At 37.7% G+C, this 16,986-nt stretch overlaps 1 protein-coding gene across 1 annotated transcript in view; it reads left to right on the forward strand.

The window, feature by feature from the left end:
- Window positions 1–16,986, forward strand: part of LOC123249580 (cyclic AMP-dependent transcription factor ATF-7-like) — a 98,922-nt gene that overhangs the window by 21,520 nt on the left and 60,416 nt on the right. The window contains exon 2 of the mRNA XM_044678651.1: window positions 5,235–5,303. Within this exon, the coding sequence (XP_044534586.1) occupies window positions 5,256–5,303 (48 nt within the window). The 5' untranslated portion in view covers window positions 5,235–5,255. The remainder of the gene's footprint in view (window positions 1–5,234; window positions 5,304–16,986) is intronic.

The following is a 16,986-nucleotide window of genomic DNA, read 5'->3' on the forward strand; positions in this document are numbered from 1 at the left end:
CAAATTTCTCTATTATCCAGAAAATTATTTGCCTTATTCTGCACTCTGATTTCTTCATCTGTCTTTCAGGAGGTTGCTAACATGTTCCATCATGAATCTTCTGGAATCCTGCTTGGTTATTACACTGATAAGAATTCCTAATTCTCTAAAAGTTATTTGCCTTTACCATATTGTTGTCTTGTACATGTTGTTCTAATTTTGTTTACTCTGTATCAATTCATACAAGTCTTCCCAGGTTTTTCTGAAAGCATCTCCACATAAAAATTTCAGTATTTCTTACTTCCTCCCCCACTTGAAACATATTCAGAAGAAACATTCTCAATGCAACAAACATTAGTTGACAAATATGAAAAGCAGGAAGATTTCTTGTTTATGTTCCCATGCTTCCCTTTTCCCTCACTGAATGATTGGAGAACCTGAAGTATAATCTGTTCTCAATTTTTCATAGAAATGGAGCCAAAGGAGAAGAAAACAAGAGCAGAGTAAGAGATCCTGGATAATTTTTAAATGATGACAAACTGGATAATCCAAAAATCTAATTGCAGTCATTAGTCTCAACCTTCTTCCTTGCCAACCTTTTACTAGGACTGTTAACACTTCACCCTGGTCTGCCCTCTGGAAGTACTTGAAGACAGTATAATTGCAAGATGACAGGCCCAAGAAGAGTAGTGGTTGCAACAAGGGGCCATGAGTAGTCCACAAACTAGAGATGTTCCCTATTATCCTATCCATTGTAAATGAAGCTTTGTTGGTTGTTTTTTTTTTTAATCAAATGAAGTAATATATGTAAAGTGCTTTATAAACCTTAAAGCACAATATGTGTTAACTGCTGCTATTTTTATTATTATCACCATTCACTGACATCTTTCAAGCATTCTTAGTGAAAGACCCTCTATTTTACAAGGATATTTTAGGAATTTCTGGTCATTTGAAGGTTAGCCATCGCCTCAAGTCCCTTACATGTAAAGAAAGAACTTTGATTTTTTTGGTGCTTGTGCCCTTCTGCTTCTGTTGCCAACTCTATTTGCATTTTCCTATTTGAATTGCTTCTAGTTTTTATCATTAGGAATCTAAAGAAACAAGCACCTTAGTGGGTTTGTATGTTGCTTTCGTTCCTCATTTGAAGTAAACTTTTTATTGAGGACATCTTTTGGTTATTATGGAAATAATTAAAGCAAGGTTAGAGGGTGGCTCTGTGGGAATTAGTCATAGAAACTACACCCTTACTTTAGACTTTTCCTTTTATTTATTCACTGACACTTTTCCATTTTAAGATCCCACTACTATTCATTAAAATCCATTTTGAACTTATTGTGATTTCCCAATGCTTTTCCAAATATTCAATTGACTTTTTTCTCTTCTCTTTCAAGGGTCTGTTTAATTTGAAATCCAGTAGAAATTTCAGGTCTGTGACCTTGGATGGGGGAAAAAATTGCCTCTTTATTTTCATTAGTTTCTAACTGAAATTTAGCATTTCCTTCAATTATTTAAAAACATTATTCCAAGAAGATATCCAAAGGCTATACCAGATTGCCAAAGGGGTCCACAAAACAAAAAAGGTTAAGAACCCCTGCTCTCAATTACTGTGCATTTTGATTATACTTTGTAAAAGAGCTTTCTCTGGGGACTTTGCCCTTTATGATATCCTTTTTGTACATCTTCGTTTTCTGCCTCTAAAGACCCAAGCTGAAAGCCTCTTATTCCCCTTGGCACAGTGCCTCTTAATGTGTCTCCCTCTCCCGTCATTTATTATTTAGTTCTGTAAAATGTTTTGAGTTCAGTCTGTATGAAGGATAAATCCGGAGGCAGACGACAGACTGTGAATGCAGTGCCTAGGCACATGATCTGCTTGAGAAGCAATGCAGTTACAAATTCCATTGACTGGCAGTACCATTATTCAAGATTTCACCCTCTGTTTCAGTCTGTTTATACCACAGAAACGTGTTGTGTTGGGATATTTTTTGAAAGGGTGGGAGGGCATCAGTTTGACTTGTAATTAGTTTTGTTTTAAATGTCAAGAAGAAAGAAACAACAAGCATTTCTTCAGCAGTAGCATCAAAGGCTAAAGAGTGGTGGTGGGGAGACATTGGTAACAAATTGGGTATCAGCTCTAGCTTTCTGAAAATACAGTTTATCCTATTTGTTTAATTATAATTAAATAGAGGAATTAGGAAAGGACAAAGTGGGGAAAGAATGAGAGAATGATTTGAGTAATTGTGAGTACTCATAAAGGAGGGTCTTCTTCCTCTCACTGTGATCTCCTTTCATGACTTAGCAAATATGAGGCCAGCAATCGGAAAGGAACCAGGAAATTAGTCAAATGGATTCAGTGGCTACTTTGAATTTTTGAAAGTCATGCAAGTGTATACATGTGTGTCATTTTTATGGCTTTTCGAGTTTTTGGCAGAAAGCACATTTTTCCACATTTTACAAAAATGACATTGAAAAGCTTTTTTACAGTGTGATATAGAAAGGGTATTCAAAATGATTCTTTTTGAACAGACGATCTTAATTTTTTTCCTGTCATGCCAACAGGCTTTCTGGCTAAGTCTATGAATCCCTTCTCACAGAAGTAGTATTTCTAAATAATTAAGGAAAGGTTAGATTTCTGTTAAAAGTTAATTAAAATAAAGGTTCCCCCCCCCCCATTCAAGGTCTTATGCCCTCCTGAAATCTCTCTTCATGGAACTCAGGTCTGACAGAATCACTGCTCTGACTTGAAAGGAACCACTTTTCAGATTTCCCTGGAGGTTTTTTCTACCTGTATTCTCTTATTGGTTATCCCATTATGATCATTGGTTTTCTGAGCTTTTGAAAACCAGGGGCTTTACTGTCTTCTTCAATATATCCTCCTTGTCTTCCGTTTCCTTTTTTGTTCTGGGTTCTCAAATCACTTCCTTAAACTACTGCTCTTCCTGTTCCACTGCCAAGGAAACTGGATTCCTCCCCATCTCTTCATTCTCTTTTCCCCCTCCTCCCAAAAAAAGAGAGCAAATATTTCCAAATAATAGAATCAAGCTAAAGTTTGAAGAATTCTGACTTCTGGTCCCTTGTTCACTGCTTCTGCTTAAATTTTTATTGTGTACTGTATATTCTCTAGTTAAGAGTAAGCAACAGGGCCTGAGTGAAATACAAGAACACTAGCCATTAGATACTAGTGTTGAGCATAGAAATTCTGGGACTGGGTAGCCAAATTGATCTCTAGCAGCAGCTTTAAGGAGTTTTTCCCCCTAGAGATGATAGCTGCTTTCTAAAATTGATCTTGGTCTTTGCATTTATTTTTCACATTGTGTTATGGTTCTAGAAAGTGTTAAAATCCTCATATGTTTAAAGCAAACAAACCAGAAAAATCCTCTTGTCCTGAGGCTGTGTGAAGAAGAATGAAGCTCTCATTCTCCTAGTACCCAATCATCAGCTTGAGCTTAGCTGCTCCTAGGAACAGAATTTATTGAAGCAATTTATCCTGGCTAAATGTGGTATAAATCTGTGTACACGTATGTACATACAGACGCTATTCCATTATGGCAGTGTTGTGGCACTGGTTTCCCTCGGAGTTAGACCCTGTTCCTATCACACTGAAAGATGACCAAGAAACCATTTCTATTTCATTTGGCACCCCACATTTTAAAGCTCCTGTTTGTTGTGTGATTTACTGGCCAGACAGCCCAAAAGGCTGATTTCCCCTAGAGTGAATTTTAAGAGAGTAAAAGAGATGTTACTCAGCTATCCTCTGATATTCAAACAGGATTTCTTGGTCAGGAAACTGTCAAATGTTGAAATTTAACACACAAGTCTAACTGAGGCTAACATGACATTTTGGTTCTACCTCAAATTAAAATTTTGAAACTTAGTTGTTCTGTGGCTCCTCCTATATACATATATGGATTGTGGTTTAGTTCTTTTCCTTCCTTCCTACCTTCCTCCCTCCATCCCTCACTCCCTTCCTCCTTTCCTCCTTCCCTCTCATATTCTACTTTCTTGTCTTTCTGATTCTCGGGGATATCTCTGCATACTTCCCTTACACTAATAAATTTCTTATGCCTCTTTTTGTTCTTTTAACCCTTTTAAAATACTTTCCATCCTTTTCAAATCTATTCCAACACAAGTTGCTCTTCCAGCATGAGATTATCTTCATCTCAGTTGTGTAATTCTTTGTTATGATAGAAGAAGGAAAGCTCACCAGCACTTGATATGACTTGCTGCCCTTTGGCAGTTTGGAAATTTCAACCAACTTTGCAGGGGCTCAATTTAAATACTTTTTTAAAGGAAAGATAAGCTGAAATTCATATTAGCCATGTTAACTTCTTCTAAGGAGCTGAGGGAACATCGGTGATTCCTTTTAGGGCCATTTTGGTTCTCCCCTGCAGCAGTGCACATCTGTTGGCTTCAGCAGAGCCGCCCAGGAACTCTGGCCAGGAGCAGCACAAACAGCCGGAACATATTTGCCCAGTAAACCCCCAAAGAAATGACATTTGTTTTATTGCTGCTTTTTAAAACCCAGCCATAAATAGAATGGGGGGGTGGGAGTGGTACAAATATTTCTTGATTTGACATAGACAATTGGTAGGGGGAGAGGGAGGCTCCCAGTGGGGAGGGAAGGTTTTTATTTTTATTTTTGTATTAATGAAAATAATTTCCCACGCAGCCCAATAGGATGGGTGCTTTGTTTGCCTTGGCAATAATCTGGGATAAACGGCCCTTGCCAACAGCCTCGTAGTTTATACACCGGGGAGCCAGATTATGGCCTTGTAAAATGGAGCACCCCTCCTATAATCCCTTAATTAATTAAATGACAAATTTTGGTCTTCTCCAGGTCAGAAATATGGCTTGTGCATCAGGCACTCGGCGGATTTATCGACATAGGAAACTGTGCTGGTTGTAATTCAGCAAGCTGAGGAGAGAGACAGAGACAGAGGGAGACAGAGACAGAGAGTTAGAATTAGAGTTTATGTTCTTTATCTGAAAAGGAGAAATTTTTTTTAAAAAGGCTTAAAATTCTTTGATCATTTAAACCTAAAATTTCCTAATCACCAGTTTTAGTTGAGGCACCTAACACATGCCACATGTCTAGCAGGTTCTGGGGGCCCCCAAAGAAGCCCGTGTTTGATAGATTACATTCCTAGTTACAACACCTGCTTCTAGGCTTGATATTTTTGTGGGGTTTTGTTTTGTTTTGTTTTGGTTTTGCCCCATCGTATTTAAAATAACTTTTTCCCTTCCTTTCCTCTCCCCAGCTCCGCTCAGCTATATGAAATATGGGAGACGACAGACCGTTTGTGTGCAATGCCCCGGGCTGTGGACAGGTACGTTTACAATATACTTTATTGTGAATGTCTCGTTGTGAATCAAAGTGGCTGTTTTATCACTAAGGCAAAGAGTTTAAAGCCGGTATTTTACGTGATCACTGGAGGTAATCAGATCAGAGGATTTGCAGTGTATAAATCCAAGTTATGAGGAAGTATAGGCACTCTACTGTAATGAAATCTGCCTTGCTTTCTTCCATATTATTATTCTACTGGTGTTTGTTTCTCTATACAGGGCAAGAAAGAAACATTGCCCTCCCCTTAAGCTTTTGAGACTGCCCATCTGAATACAAAGAGAGTTTGGAAATTTCTAAGACATTTTTCCTCTCTACTCCCTAGTAGATACATATGGCTACCTATCATATGCTAAGAAGCAGCTGAGAATGCAGCAATCATTTGTGAACCCCAAAATACTAGTGTCTATTTTCAGCTTGTAAATAAGGGGAGGGAAACAGTGACATTTTTGATATAGGCTTGGAATGAACCATTAGTGAAAGGCACCTAGCACAGCCATCAAGGTCTTGTGTATAGAACATTGTATATAGCTTGTAGAGGCACTCAGCCATTTTCCAGCCGAGCCCTGGAATACATTTTGTGCAGGTGCCCACCCATCACATAATGTAAACACATCTAAATTGTGATGTTCTGATCTAAACATTTTTAAAAAGTGCTTTTGCTTTATAATATTTTTGTTTTAAGATTCTCTTTGTTTTCATTTTTATGTTTTTCCTTTTTTCCCCTATTCTTTTCTCATGTTCCACAAGAGGATAAGGAAAGAAAACAAAGACCTATTTACATCTCTTATATGTCCTAGCTGTATTAAATAATGCATTATCAAGGAGAACCAAGTTCTAGACAAGTGAATTGAATATCCATAGAACTTGAAGAATTTTAGATCATTTAGGGATAGGAGGAAGCAGTGGACAAAAGTTAAAGAAAGGGAAGCTCCCAAAGTTATAGAGTTCACAACCTTTTCTTTTATTGTTCTGTTCAGTATACCCCTATTGATCCCTTTCTTTGAAAAAGCTGTTAATTCAGACTGGGATACGGGGTGTTGTTTTCCATGACATTATATTTTCAATTATTATTAAATAATAATCATCATCATCATCATCATTATTATTATTAAAAGTTCTTTAAGGGGCTTTCCAGCTCTAAAGTCTAAAATATAAATCCTATAATTAATTGGGAGGAAATTGAGTTTGCTTCATTGAAATTGGCTTTATAACTAAAACCTAATTCATAAAGCAAAAGATACCTCTTAATGATCTGCATCTCTACTCGATTCTTTTTATAACCCTTCATAGAGGAAAAATCTGTGTTGAGTACTATGGTGCTTCTTAGCAACAGGTTAAGATCTAATAGAGCACTGGTGGGCAAATTATGGCCCACCAGCCAGATGCTGCCCCCTGTAATGTTCTATCTGGCCGGGACATCATTCCTAATCTGACAAATACAATGAGTAGGATACAATACAATGAAACTTAGGAAGAGTTGCCTTAGAAACAGACTGACAGATGAATATTTCCTTTCCTTTGTCCCCCTCTTTAAAAAGTCTGCCCATCACTGGTGTAGAGGGACTCTGTGTTTTCTTTATATACTGCTTAATAACAGCTTGCATTTCTATAGTGCTTCAGAATTTACTAAGCCTTTTTATATCTAATATCTTATTTGATCCTCTCTATGGTATTATGGATTTTGTTAACCCCTTTCACAGATGAGGAAGTTTAGCCCTAGAGAACATGTGACTTGCCTGTGACCACAAGTAACAGCCTCCTAAGGTCTATAGAGAATCTAGACCCTCTACTCAAAGTGGCTCCAGTTGTTCTATTATATCGCAATTAGAATGTGTACCAAATTGTTTGCAAATTTGAAAGTATCCTTTTTCCCTTCTGTTTTGCATTTAAACTTTATCTCTTTTGGAGCGTGGTTTTTTTCTCATTATTTTAATACCTTGTTTTCATATACAGTTGCGTAACTTTCTTTATTAAATTTGGGACAAAAGATGCTAGTTTGGCTTGATTTTTCAAAAATAAGAATGTTCAAACTATGACAGTTACCTTGATGACCTTCCTGGCTAAATTCTAGAGCACGTTATTAATGAGCAGCCATTTAGAAAGTAGCAATAATCGTTAAAAAAAAAAACTAGCATAGGTTTTAATCTTTTCATTATTTCTTTTTTATAGGTTCATTAGACTAGATCAGGAGATTGCAATAGTCTTAGTTTACCTGGGGTTTAGCAAAGCATTTAACAAAGACTCATGTTATTCTTAAGAATAAGATGGATTAAATATTCTTGATTATAGTACAGGGGGATTGATTATAGTATAAGGGGATTTAGAACTGCTTGATTGATTGGACCAAAGAGTAGTAATTGATGAAATGAATGTCAATCTGGATAGAAGTCACTGCCCCTCAGTTCTGTCCTGGGCCCTGTTCTGCTTATCATTTTTGCCAGTGACTGAATGAAGGCATGTATATCAAATTTGCAGATGAGGTTGGAGGGATGATTAACATTGGATAACAGAGTTAGAATACAAAAAAATATTAGGCTAGGATGATGAACCAAATCTAAGAAGATGGGGGTAGTCACAGATTGTATGAAAAAAAAAAAGCTCTAAGCATATATGACTGACTCCCAAGTCTATATATCCAACCATAATCTTTTCATAAATTTTAATCTTTCAGTAACTATCTTCTGGGTCTCCTAAAAATTCAAACTTTTCATATCTAAAACACATATGGATTTTCTCTTCTAAATCCAACCCTCATTAAAATCCTGTTTCTGTTTGATTCATTGCATCCTTCCAGAGTCACGCTTAACCTTCTTAACCTTGAGGTTCTCTTCAGTTCTTCCTTCTCCCTCATGCTGCAACTAATCAGTTTCCAAATCTTGGTTGTTGTTGGTTTTGTTGTGTTTTTTTTCAACCTTAATATCTCTTGTACTATCTCCTCTTCACAGCCACCATCCTAATTCATCACCTCTCCTTGGGCTAATATAGTTCTTAAAATTGATCTTCTAGCCTCTACCTTCTCTCTAATTTGTTGTCCTCTCAATTGAAAGAATAATGTTCCTAAAGCATGAATCTGACTATGTTATACTCCTGCTCAAGAATCTTTGGTGACTTTTAACTGCCTCCATGACAAAATACAAACTCTTCAACTTAGTGTCCAAAACCCTTCACAAACTGCTGTTAGTCTTTTCCAGACTTATTGCATATTGCTCTCCTTACCCACTCTGGAAAGTTTCCAGCTAATTGGTCTATTACTGCTCCTCAAGCCACCCTGTCTTTACCACTATGCATAGACTATCCCCCATTCCTGGAATGAACTCTTCTTTTTAGAGTTACTTCAAGGCTAGCTAAAATGCTATTTCCTAGACTCATTAGTTGTTAGTTCTCTTTCCTTTCTTTTTGAATTATCATTTGGAAGACAGTGTGATTCAACTCGGAGTCAGGGAGACCTAACTTCAAATCCTTGTATTTATATACCAGCTGTTTGACCATGAGCAAAATAGCCTTTTTCAGCCTCAGTTTCTCCATCTGTAAAAAAAAAGAATAATTATACTTGTTTGTCACAATGCTATTGTGAAACTTAAATGAACTACTATATATATAAAGTGTTTTTCAAGCCCTTCAGGGCGATATTAATGCTAGTTCTTGTTAGCAGCACTAATATACTTATTTGTTTACATGTTATATTTCCCTAGTAGAATATAAGACCTTTAAGAACAAGGCTTAGTTTTCATTTTGTCCTTGTACCTCATGTACCCAGCACATAGTGTTTTGAAGATTTTTTTTTCCCTTCTTTTTTGATCTGGACTATGATTTCATTAAACATGAATGGGTGTCTGAGGCAGAAGGAGGCTACCTCCATCTACTTCATCAGACTGCTTTCATCAGACTGCTTTGTGCTTTAGAGTAGAATGTAATCTTGTGGGCCAGGATCATTTCTTTTTTTCTTTGTAGCTCCTGACTCAGTGCCTTCCATACAAGAGGCATTTATTAAATGTCTGTCCAAGCAAAGTGGAAGTTTGAAACTGCTGTGTGGTATGTCCTCCAGAATAGCTCAGGAGTTCAGAGGCTGCATTAATAGGAGGGGAAGGTTCTAGAATGAGAGGACCGATGATCTTGGTCAGATTGTACAGGGTCTAGTGATTCATTTCTGGGTTTGCATTTTAGAGAATACAGGGGCAGACTAAAATGGGTTCAGAGGAAGGTGACCAAGGTGAGAAGACTGGAGATTGAGGCATGTGCCTCAGAGCCAAGAAGGCTTGCTTCAAGTCCTTCCTCTGACATAAACCAGCTTTGTTACTCTAAACCCAGTGATGCCCTAGACTCTATTTCAGAGGAGGTACTGGCTCAAAGAAATTTGTGTTTAAAGATCTCCAAGAGTCAGAATGCAGATCAAAGCAAATCATTTTTCATGTTAGTTTATTTGGGTTTTTATTTAGGAGTTTTGGTTTTTATATGAAATATCTTTGCAAAAAAATCAAGGAGGAATGACCTTCACAACTGAGAATCTTAGAAAGTTGACTGGAGGCATGTAGCAGTTATGTGATTTGTCCATTGTCACACAGCCAGTCTATGCAGAGACAGAATTTGAATCTAGGTCTTCTGATAGCTAGCCAGCTCTTTGTGGTTCTGGCAGTCCATGCATTCTGTGTGTAACTCCTCACAGAACAAAACTTCCAAACTAATAAAACAGAAACTAGGCACAGAAAGTGAAGCAGTACCCGTCATTTTGGGACAATTTGATAGGACTGCAAAAAGAATTGATTTAGGAAGGGACCAAGTCTGAATGAAAAAGAATAGAGTTAATTGAAATTTAATGTTGCAAAAATTGCAAATGAGAAGTCTGACCCCAAAGAAAAAATGTGAGAAGATACATCCATTTACTTCTTTGCAGAAATGAAAGATTTGTATTTGCTGTCCTGTTTTTTTTTCAATTAATTGATTAGTTTTGCTGAATTTGTTTTCTTTCTCTTTCTTTTTCCTTTTAAAAAAATTCCTTTTATAAGGAATAATGTTCTTGGAGAGAGAAGGAAGAGGATATAAGAAGGAGTCTAAACAATTAAAAAACAAAGATATCAGTAAAAATTAAAAAATATATATATTAAGAAAAAGAATAATACTGAAATTGAGATTCCAAAAGACTTTTTCTCACAGAGACCAGAGGTTGGTTGTATGGCTAAGACAGAAGCCAATTTTTAGGTCAGCCTATTTGCATTGTTATCTTACCTATCAGTAGTCCTGTGCTTACTGTTCCCAGTTCACTATATTGTTAAATGAATGAATAAAGCGTTTATTTATTTATTTTTATTTGGGAATATTTTATTACATGTAATAACAATTTTCAGCATAACTTTTCTGAAATTATAAGATCCAAATTTTCTCTCTCTCTTGGAGATGTTAAGCAATTTAGTCTGGGTTACACATGTATTATCATACAAAACATACTTCCTTATTGGTTATTGTTGTAAGAAAATACTCATATAAAATCAACCCCCCCCCAAATAAAACGGTAAATAAACTAATGTGAAAGATGATATAGCAAATGAAGCATTTATTAAACTATGTGCAAAGCACTGTGCTAAGTGGTGGAAATACAAACAGAAAAGTAAAACAGTCCCTACTTTCAAGGAGCTCACATTCTAATGGGAGAGACAAAACCTAGGAAGGTTTATGATGCAAGTCAGATGGAAAGGTCCCATGGTCTTTAGGCTACAGCAAAAGATATGGTCTTACCTCTTCTTTCGTGTCATTTCCACAGATAAAATTATATGAGTTTTTGATGTTGGGCTATTTGACAGAACCTGAGGACTTTGGTATCAAGAAATTTTCTTTATGGGTCTTCAGTAGCTGTAGTAACACCTGCTGGAGCAGTTGCCAGGCTGTATCTCCATAGAAGTTGCTTCCTAGGAAGCATTGCTATTCCAAAGGCTCTTGGATTCAGGGTACTTGGTTATCTCTTTCAGAATCTGAGGAGAGATGGTGGTTAAAATGGTTTGACTTTCCTAACACATGCTGCCTCCTGTTGTCTCCCTGTCTCAGGGTTCCTTGCTATTTCAGCTAGGTTGGCTCACTTGCCCTGGGTGTGGCAATTGGTTGGCAGTTGGTGAGGAAGGCACCCACAGGAAGTTCTTCTCCTGACAAAGACTGTGTGTACATGGAATTAACTCTAGCCCATTCATAGTCAAAACCCTACTCATCCTAGGCATAGAAATGATGCAATCCTCACCTCCCTTAATGGGGAGGGGGGACGAGTTACCCCACACGTGACAATAAGTGACAAATCAAGAACAAGGGACTGCCCTTTGGGCAGTCCAAAATCAGTGTAGAGACTGCCATTTGTCCACTTGAATTAGAGGTGGACCCATGGGAAGTGACGAAAGACACCATCTCTTTAAGTATGTTGGTTACTTCCTGTGGAGGCAGTTCCCGTTTTGAACTTGGTGCTGAAAGACCTCCCTTGAGACCTCAGGCAGCGTCTACTCTGTATTGTCTCCGTGGTTAAGTTAGGCTGACTTCCTTGGCCTACCTAAGCCGCTTCCAAACTCTGCCTTAAGTAGGCACTAGTCTATCTGTTTGCTAAGCCTTGTGGCTTATAGCTTCATTTATTTAGCCTTTTAACCTTCTCTCTCGTCCAGGCCTCTGCAGGCCTGGACTAGCCTCCCCCTTTCTCTTTATTCCTACATCTTTACCTTCCTGATTGTAAATAAACTGCCTTAACCCAATGCTGACTTGGGTCTGATTTAATTACGGAATCAATCTGAATTGTTGATTCCTGGCGGCCACGTTTTAAATTAATATCTATAAAATATCTAAATTTCCCTCTTACAACTGTGAGGCTTAGGTTGGAAGCAGAATTGGTGGTCTGGGGGATGCTGCCGGCTCCTGTACCTATTTGTCTTTTTAGTAGTGGCTCAGCAGTAGTTGTTAATGTCACTGATGAAGAAGGTGGGCTACTTTGCTGCAGTGATTTCTCCTGTTAATGGTATCTGAAGGACCTGGGCTAGGAGCAAATCTGATGATTTGGGGGGATAATGGTATTCCAGATGGTAATAAAGGTAGTGGTGGTTTGACTTGCCTGACACTAGCTACCTCCTATCTCTTCCTTGAGATGTTCTGCTGATTCACCTAGGCTGCCTTCCTTAGGCATGAGGGAGGCAGTAGAATTGATTAGAATAACTGTCCCCACAGGAGCTTCCTTCCCAGATAATGGCAGTGAGGTCTGGGTTGTTGTGAAGAAAGGACTTTGTAACTTTTTTTTTTTAAACCCTTAACTTCTGTGTATTGGCTCCTAGGTGGAAGAGTGGTAAGAGTGGGCAATGGGGGTCAAGTGACTTGTCCAGGGTCACACAACTGGGAAGTGTTTGAGGCTGGATTTGAACTTAGGACCTCCCATCTCTAGGCCTGGCTCTCAATCCACTGAACTACCCAACTGCCCTGACTTTGTAACTTTTAAAGAATTACATGTTATCTATTCAACTAGTAGTCTTTCCTGATTTCTCTCTCCTTAATTGCTAATGCTCTACTAGTATTTTGGTTGTCACAATTTCATTAGAACTTCCATCTTAGGCATCAAAGGTTTGTTTTTAGGGAGGGGATTTCCATAATTTACTAAATTTTTAAATTTATTAAATACTTAAAATGGAGTCAGCTAGGTGGCTCAGTGGATAGAGAGCCAGGCCTAGAGATGGAAAGTCCTAGGTTCAAATGTGACCTCAGACGCTTCTTAGCCAAGTAACCTCAGGCAAATCACTTAACCCCCGTTGCCTAGCCCTAACCACTCTTCTGTCTTGGAACTGATAACTCAGTATCTATTCTAAGACAGAAAGTTAGGGTTTTTATTTTTGGTATATTATATTTTAATAAGGTTCAGGCACATCCCCTCTACTTATAGAAGGGAGGAAGACAATGGAAGTTATTAAAACCACATTCAAAAAAGTGGATTGGCTTTAAAATCAGATGACAGATTCCAAGAAAATCAAAAGAAATTGCCCATTTTACTCAGCAATGCTTCTTATCCCTCACTATCCCTCTCTTGGAGTTCTTCCTGTTCACTCTTGTATTAAGGAACCACCATAGATTAATGTTGAAAGAAGGTGAGAGGAAAATTTACCTAAAATAGACTAGGAGAGTCTGCTACCCACCATATAATCAAAACTGCTGGGCCTTCAATGGATACATAAACATGTTTTGGTTGCTAGGTCTTTAATGGCTGTTATTTTTGGATTCTGTTCATGATCTACTTCCCAACAGTAGGTCTAATGTGACACAGCTGAGTTCTAAATGTGCTGCATGTACTTTTAGAAAAGATGCTGCTGAAGGTCGTACAGTCTGCATTCTTGTCTTAAAAGACAGTTGATAGGATGGGGGGTGGGGGGGGGAGTGGTTGCTTTCCCTTCCCTGAGTTCTTCCACAGACTATATCCCCAAGGCCTGTCATCTCCACAAAAAGGAACTAGGGAAAACAGTAGTCTGGTTAATACCTCTCAATGGAATTGGTACCAGGAGTAAGTTAATGGAGCTATCTCCTGAGAATGGGGTACTGTTTGTTGTTAAGGCAAACTATACCCCAGATGCCAGATTGGCAAATGGCTTGTCAAATTTGAGCTATGGTTTTTTTCAAAATGTGTAGAGTATTCATCTATGTGTAAATAATCTGTAATATTACTTTTCTTCAGTGTTATAAAATAGTGGGAATATAGTTAAGCCCTCATCTGTTCCATGGACCTAGAAAGACTCTTTCCAAGCCATTCATGTTATCTGTGGGAAGCAGCTATCTGAGTTAGTCTGTAAAAGTTCTATCATAAATGAAAACAAGAATCTACAAGTCTTATTTCTGAAACTAATATTTTATTTGGGTGATTGATTTCATAGGTGCAATCATGTTTCTATTACATACGTGTCCTTGAATGGATAATTTTTGCACAATTTAGGTCAAAATTTGAACTTAGCAGGTTTTAGCATCCACTTAGCTCTCTTCAGTTATGATCCTGATCAGCTTTAAACATATCTTGCTCCACTAGTTGTTTGTTATGCTTAAAGTTTTGAGTACCTATGAAAAAAGGCCAAGGACACTACCAACATATTGCTAAGACCTGTCTGCTTCTCTGAATATAGCAGCACATTTCTCACTTACAACAGACCTCTGTAGAGATGCTACTGATGGACTGGCATTAGTTTTAGCCCTTTATCAGTCATTGGACAGAGGGTTTCTGTCACAACCATTCTGCATCATTCAACCTGTCATTGTCTTTAATAAGGGCAAAATCCTGATTGATCTTTGGATTGTTGCTTATACTCAGACTTGTCTGTGACATGTTGTGGTCTCTTTTTCCCTATGGACACCTACCACCTGGTCTTTTCTATAGAAAGGCCTCAGGGTAATTTGGAGACAGATTGGGTTCCTATCAATAATTGTACCATGAAACATGTCAAATCACAGCCCTCTGGACTTGTTTTTGCCTCTTCCTAGGCCAAGAACAATGGTAGCAGTGGGATGAAGGCAGCTCGTTGTACACCTTATCCTGTTATATAATAGGAATAATGTTTATGGTACCATAGTCTTGGCTTCACTTGGCATTTAACCAACCTCCAAAGCCATTTATTGCTTCGTATACTCTGCCACTGTGAACATTATCCCTTAAATCTCTATTGCTTTGTAATATACGAAGCAACAAATAGCACCTGTGATTGGTTAAATTCTGGTATGCCACAAAGGTATATGTTTTATAGCCTGTGTAATACAGACCCATAGAGATGATCCCCATTATCCCAGACACCCTCTGCCAATTGAATGGGGCAAAGTGGTGCTGTGGGATTGTAAACATGAAATTCTGTCCTTTTAGCAGATTCCCCTGACATGGTTAAATAACAGCAAAGACCCTTGATTTGGAATTTGTTCTTAATTTCTTATATTAGATCCCTTAAATTGAGTAGCATTAAAGGAAATAAACCACTTTGCTGGGTGAGTGCTGGGGTAACTGTGTAAGCCAGGGCTAGGATCTAAGAACCACCTAGGGGCCAGATTAATTTTTCAGATTTCAAGAAAAGAAAAATAAAAAAAGGGTGAGGAAAGGCACTTAAGTCGCAACAGGGCATTGGTTCCTAGCCTCAAATAGAGCCCTGAATAAACATCACGGAGTTTCTGCAAAGATCTTTTGGAAAGATTCAGAAGGGGAATCCTGCCCCTGTCCTATTTAGTACTTGGACTTCTTTTAAACTACCATTTATTATCAATTAAATATGGACAGGAATGAGTGGATGAGGTCACACCAAAAAGTACTAGACACTACAAAGAAATGCATGTGAACCTGACTTTGGAAATTTTTCAAGCCCTGACTTTGAGAGCAATTTCCACCAAACAAAAGCAAGCTTTCTTTCCCCACTTTCTCTCTTATCCCACAAGAGGTTTGTTGTTTTTTTTAATCATCACACATTTCAAATCTTTTATTTAATAATTCATGTTCTATTCAATAATTCATTCAGCCCCCATCTGGTAAAAGTGTCTGCATGCTGCCAGGCAGCTGAAAATACACTGTGTTAAACTCAATTAGGCCAAATGTTAACCTTATTTTTCTGTAATATGTTGTATTTCTGAAGCACCTTTCACCTTTCTGGACCACACAGAATATTCTATGGATATCTTTTTTAAAAAGTAGTTACTGATTTTTTCATTGTTTTTACATCACCTGCATTTTTTCATTGTGTCCCTCTCACCCTCTCAGAGAGCTATTCTTTAGAACAGAAGTTTTAGAAGGGAAAAAAACATTCAGCAAATGAAAGAACACACTGAAAAAGTCTTCCGTGTTCTGTGTTCCATATATGTACTCACTTCCCTTCTCTTCCACCCCAAAAGGAAGACAGGGAGGTACCTTTACATCATCTCTCCTTGAAACCAAAGTTTTCATAATATAACATTCACATTCAATTGCTTTATTCTTTCCATTTACATAGTTGTCATTGTCTGCTTTCTTTACTTTGCATCAATTCATAGAAGTCATTATATTCATCCTTTCTTATAATATGATAATATTCTATTGCATTCATGTGCTACAATTTATTTACCATTCCCAGTTGATGGGCATTATAGATATCTCTTTCCAGTCTAATTCTGACTATGACAGAAGTGGGCAATGCTATCTTCATCATATAGATGAGATGGTGACTGGAATGGGGAAAATGAAGTGCTGTTAGCAGTTGGCTGAAAAGTAGCCAGTGATTTCAGAAGCAGATCAAGGTTTTATCCCATGGTTTTGCTATGTGACCTTTGAGGCTTCTACTAAGAGGATGGGATCATAGGTTTAGTGTTCTATGGAATGTAATTTATTTTTGAGAATCAAGTAAATTTAGGGATGAGGTGGATTTTTTTCTGTACCCTTATTTCTACCTACAAGAAGATTTTATATGGCTAATTAAATAATTCCCAGGAAACGGAGAAGAATAAATGTTCCATTTCCGTGTTCAAGAACACTGAAATTCCTTTATATTAACATTTCCTATCATTTTGCTCCTTTTAAGCCAATTTTCTGGCCCTGTTACTCAACTCATATTGCTCTTTCTAAATAGGCAACTCTCCTTGATTGCCAGATTTGATCGTCTTTTCTCAGTCTTCATTCTTCCTGGCCTCTTTATAGAATTTGATATTACTGTCCACACTCACTAATTTTTCATTAC

The sequence above is a fragment of the Gracilinanus agilis genome, chromosome 5 (genome assembly GCF_016433145.1).
Source record: "Gracilinanus agilis isolate LMUSP501 chromosome 5, AgileGrace, whole genome shotgun sequence".
NCBI classification, from domain to species: domain Eukaryota; kingdom Metazoa; phylum Chordata; class Mammalia; order Didelphimorphia; family Didelphidae; genus Gracilinanus; species Gracilinanus agilis.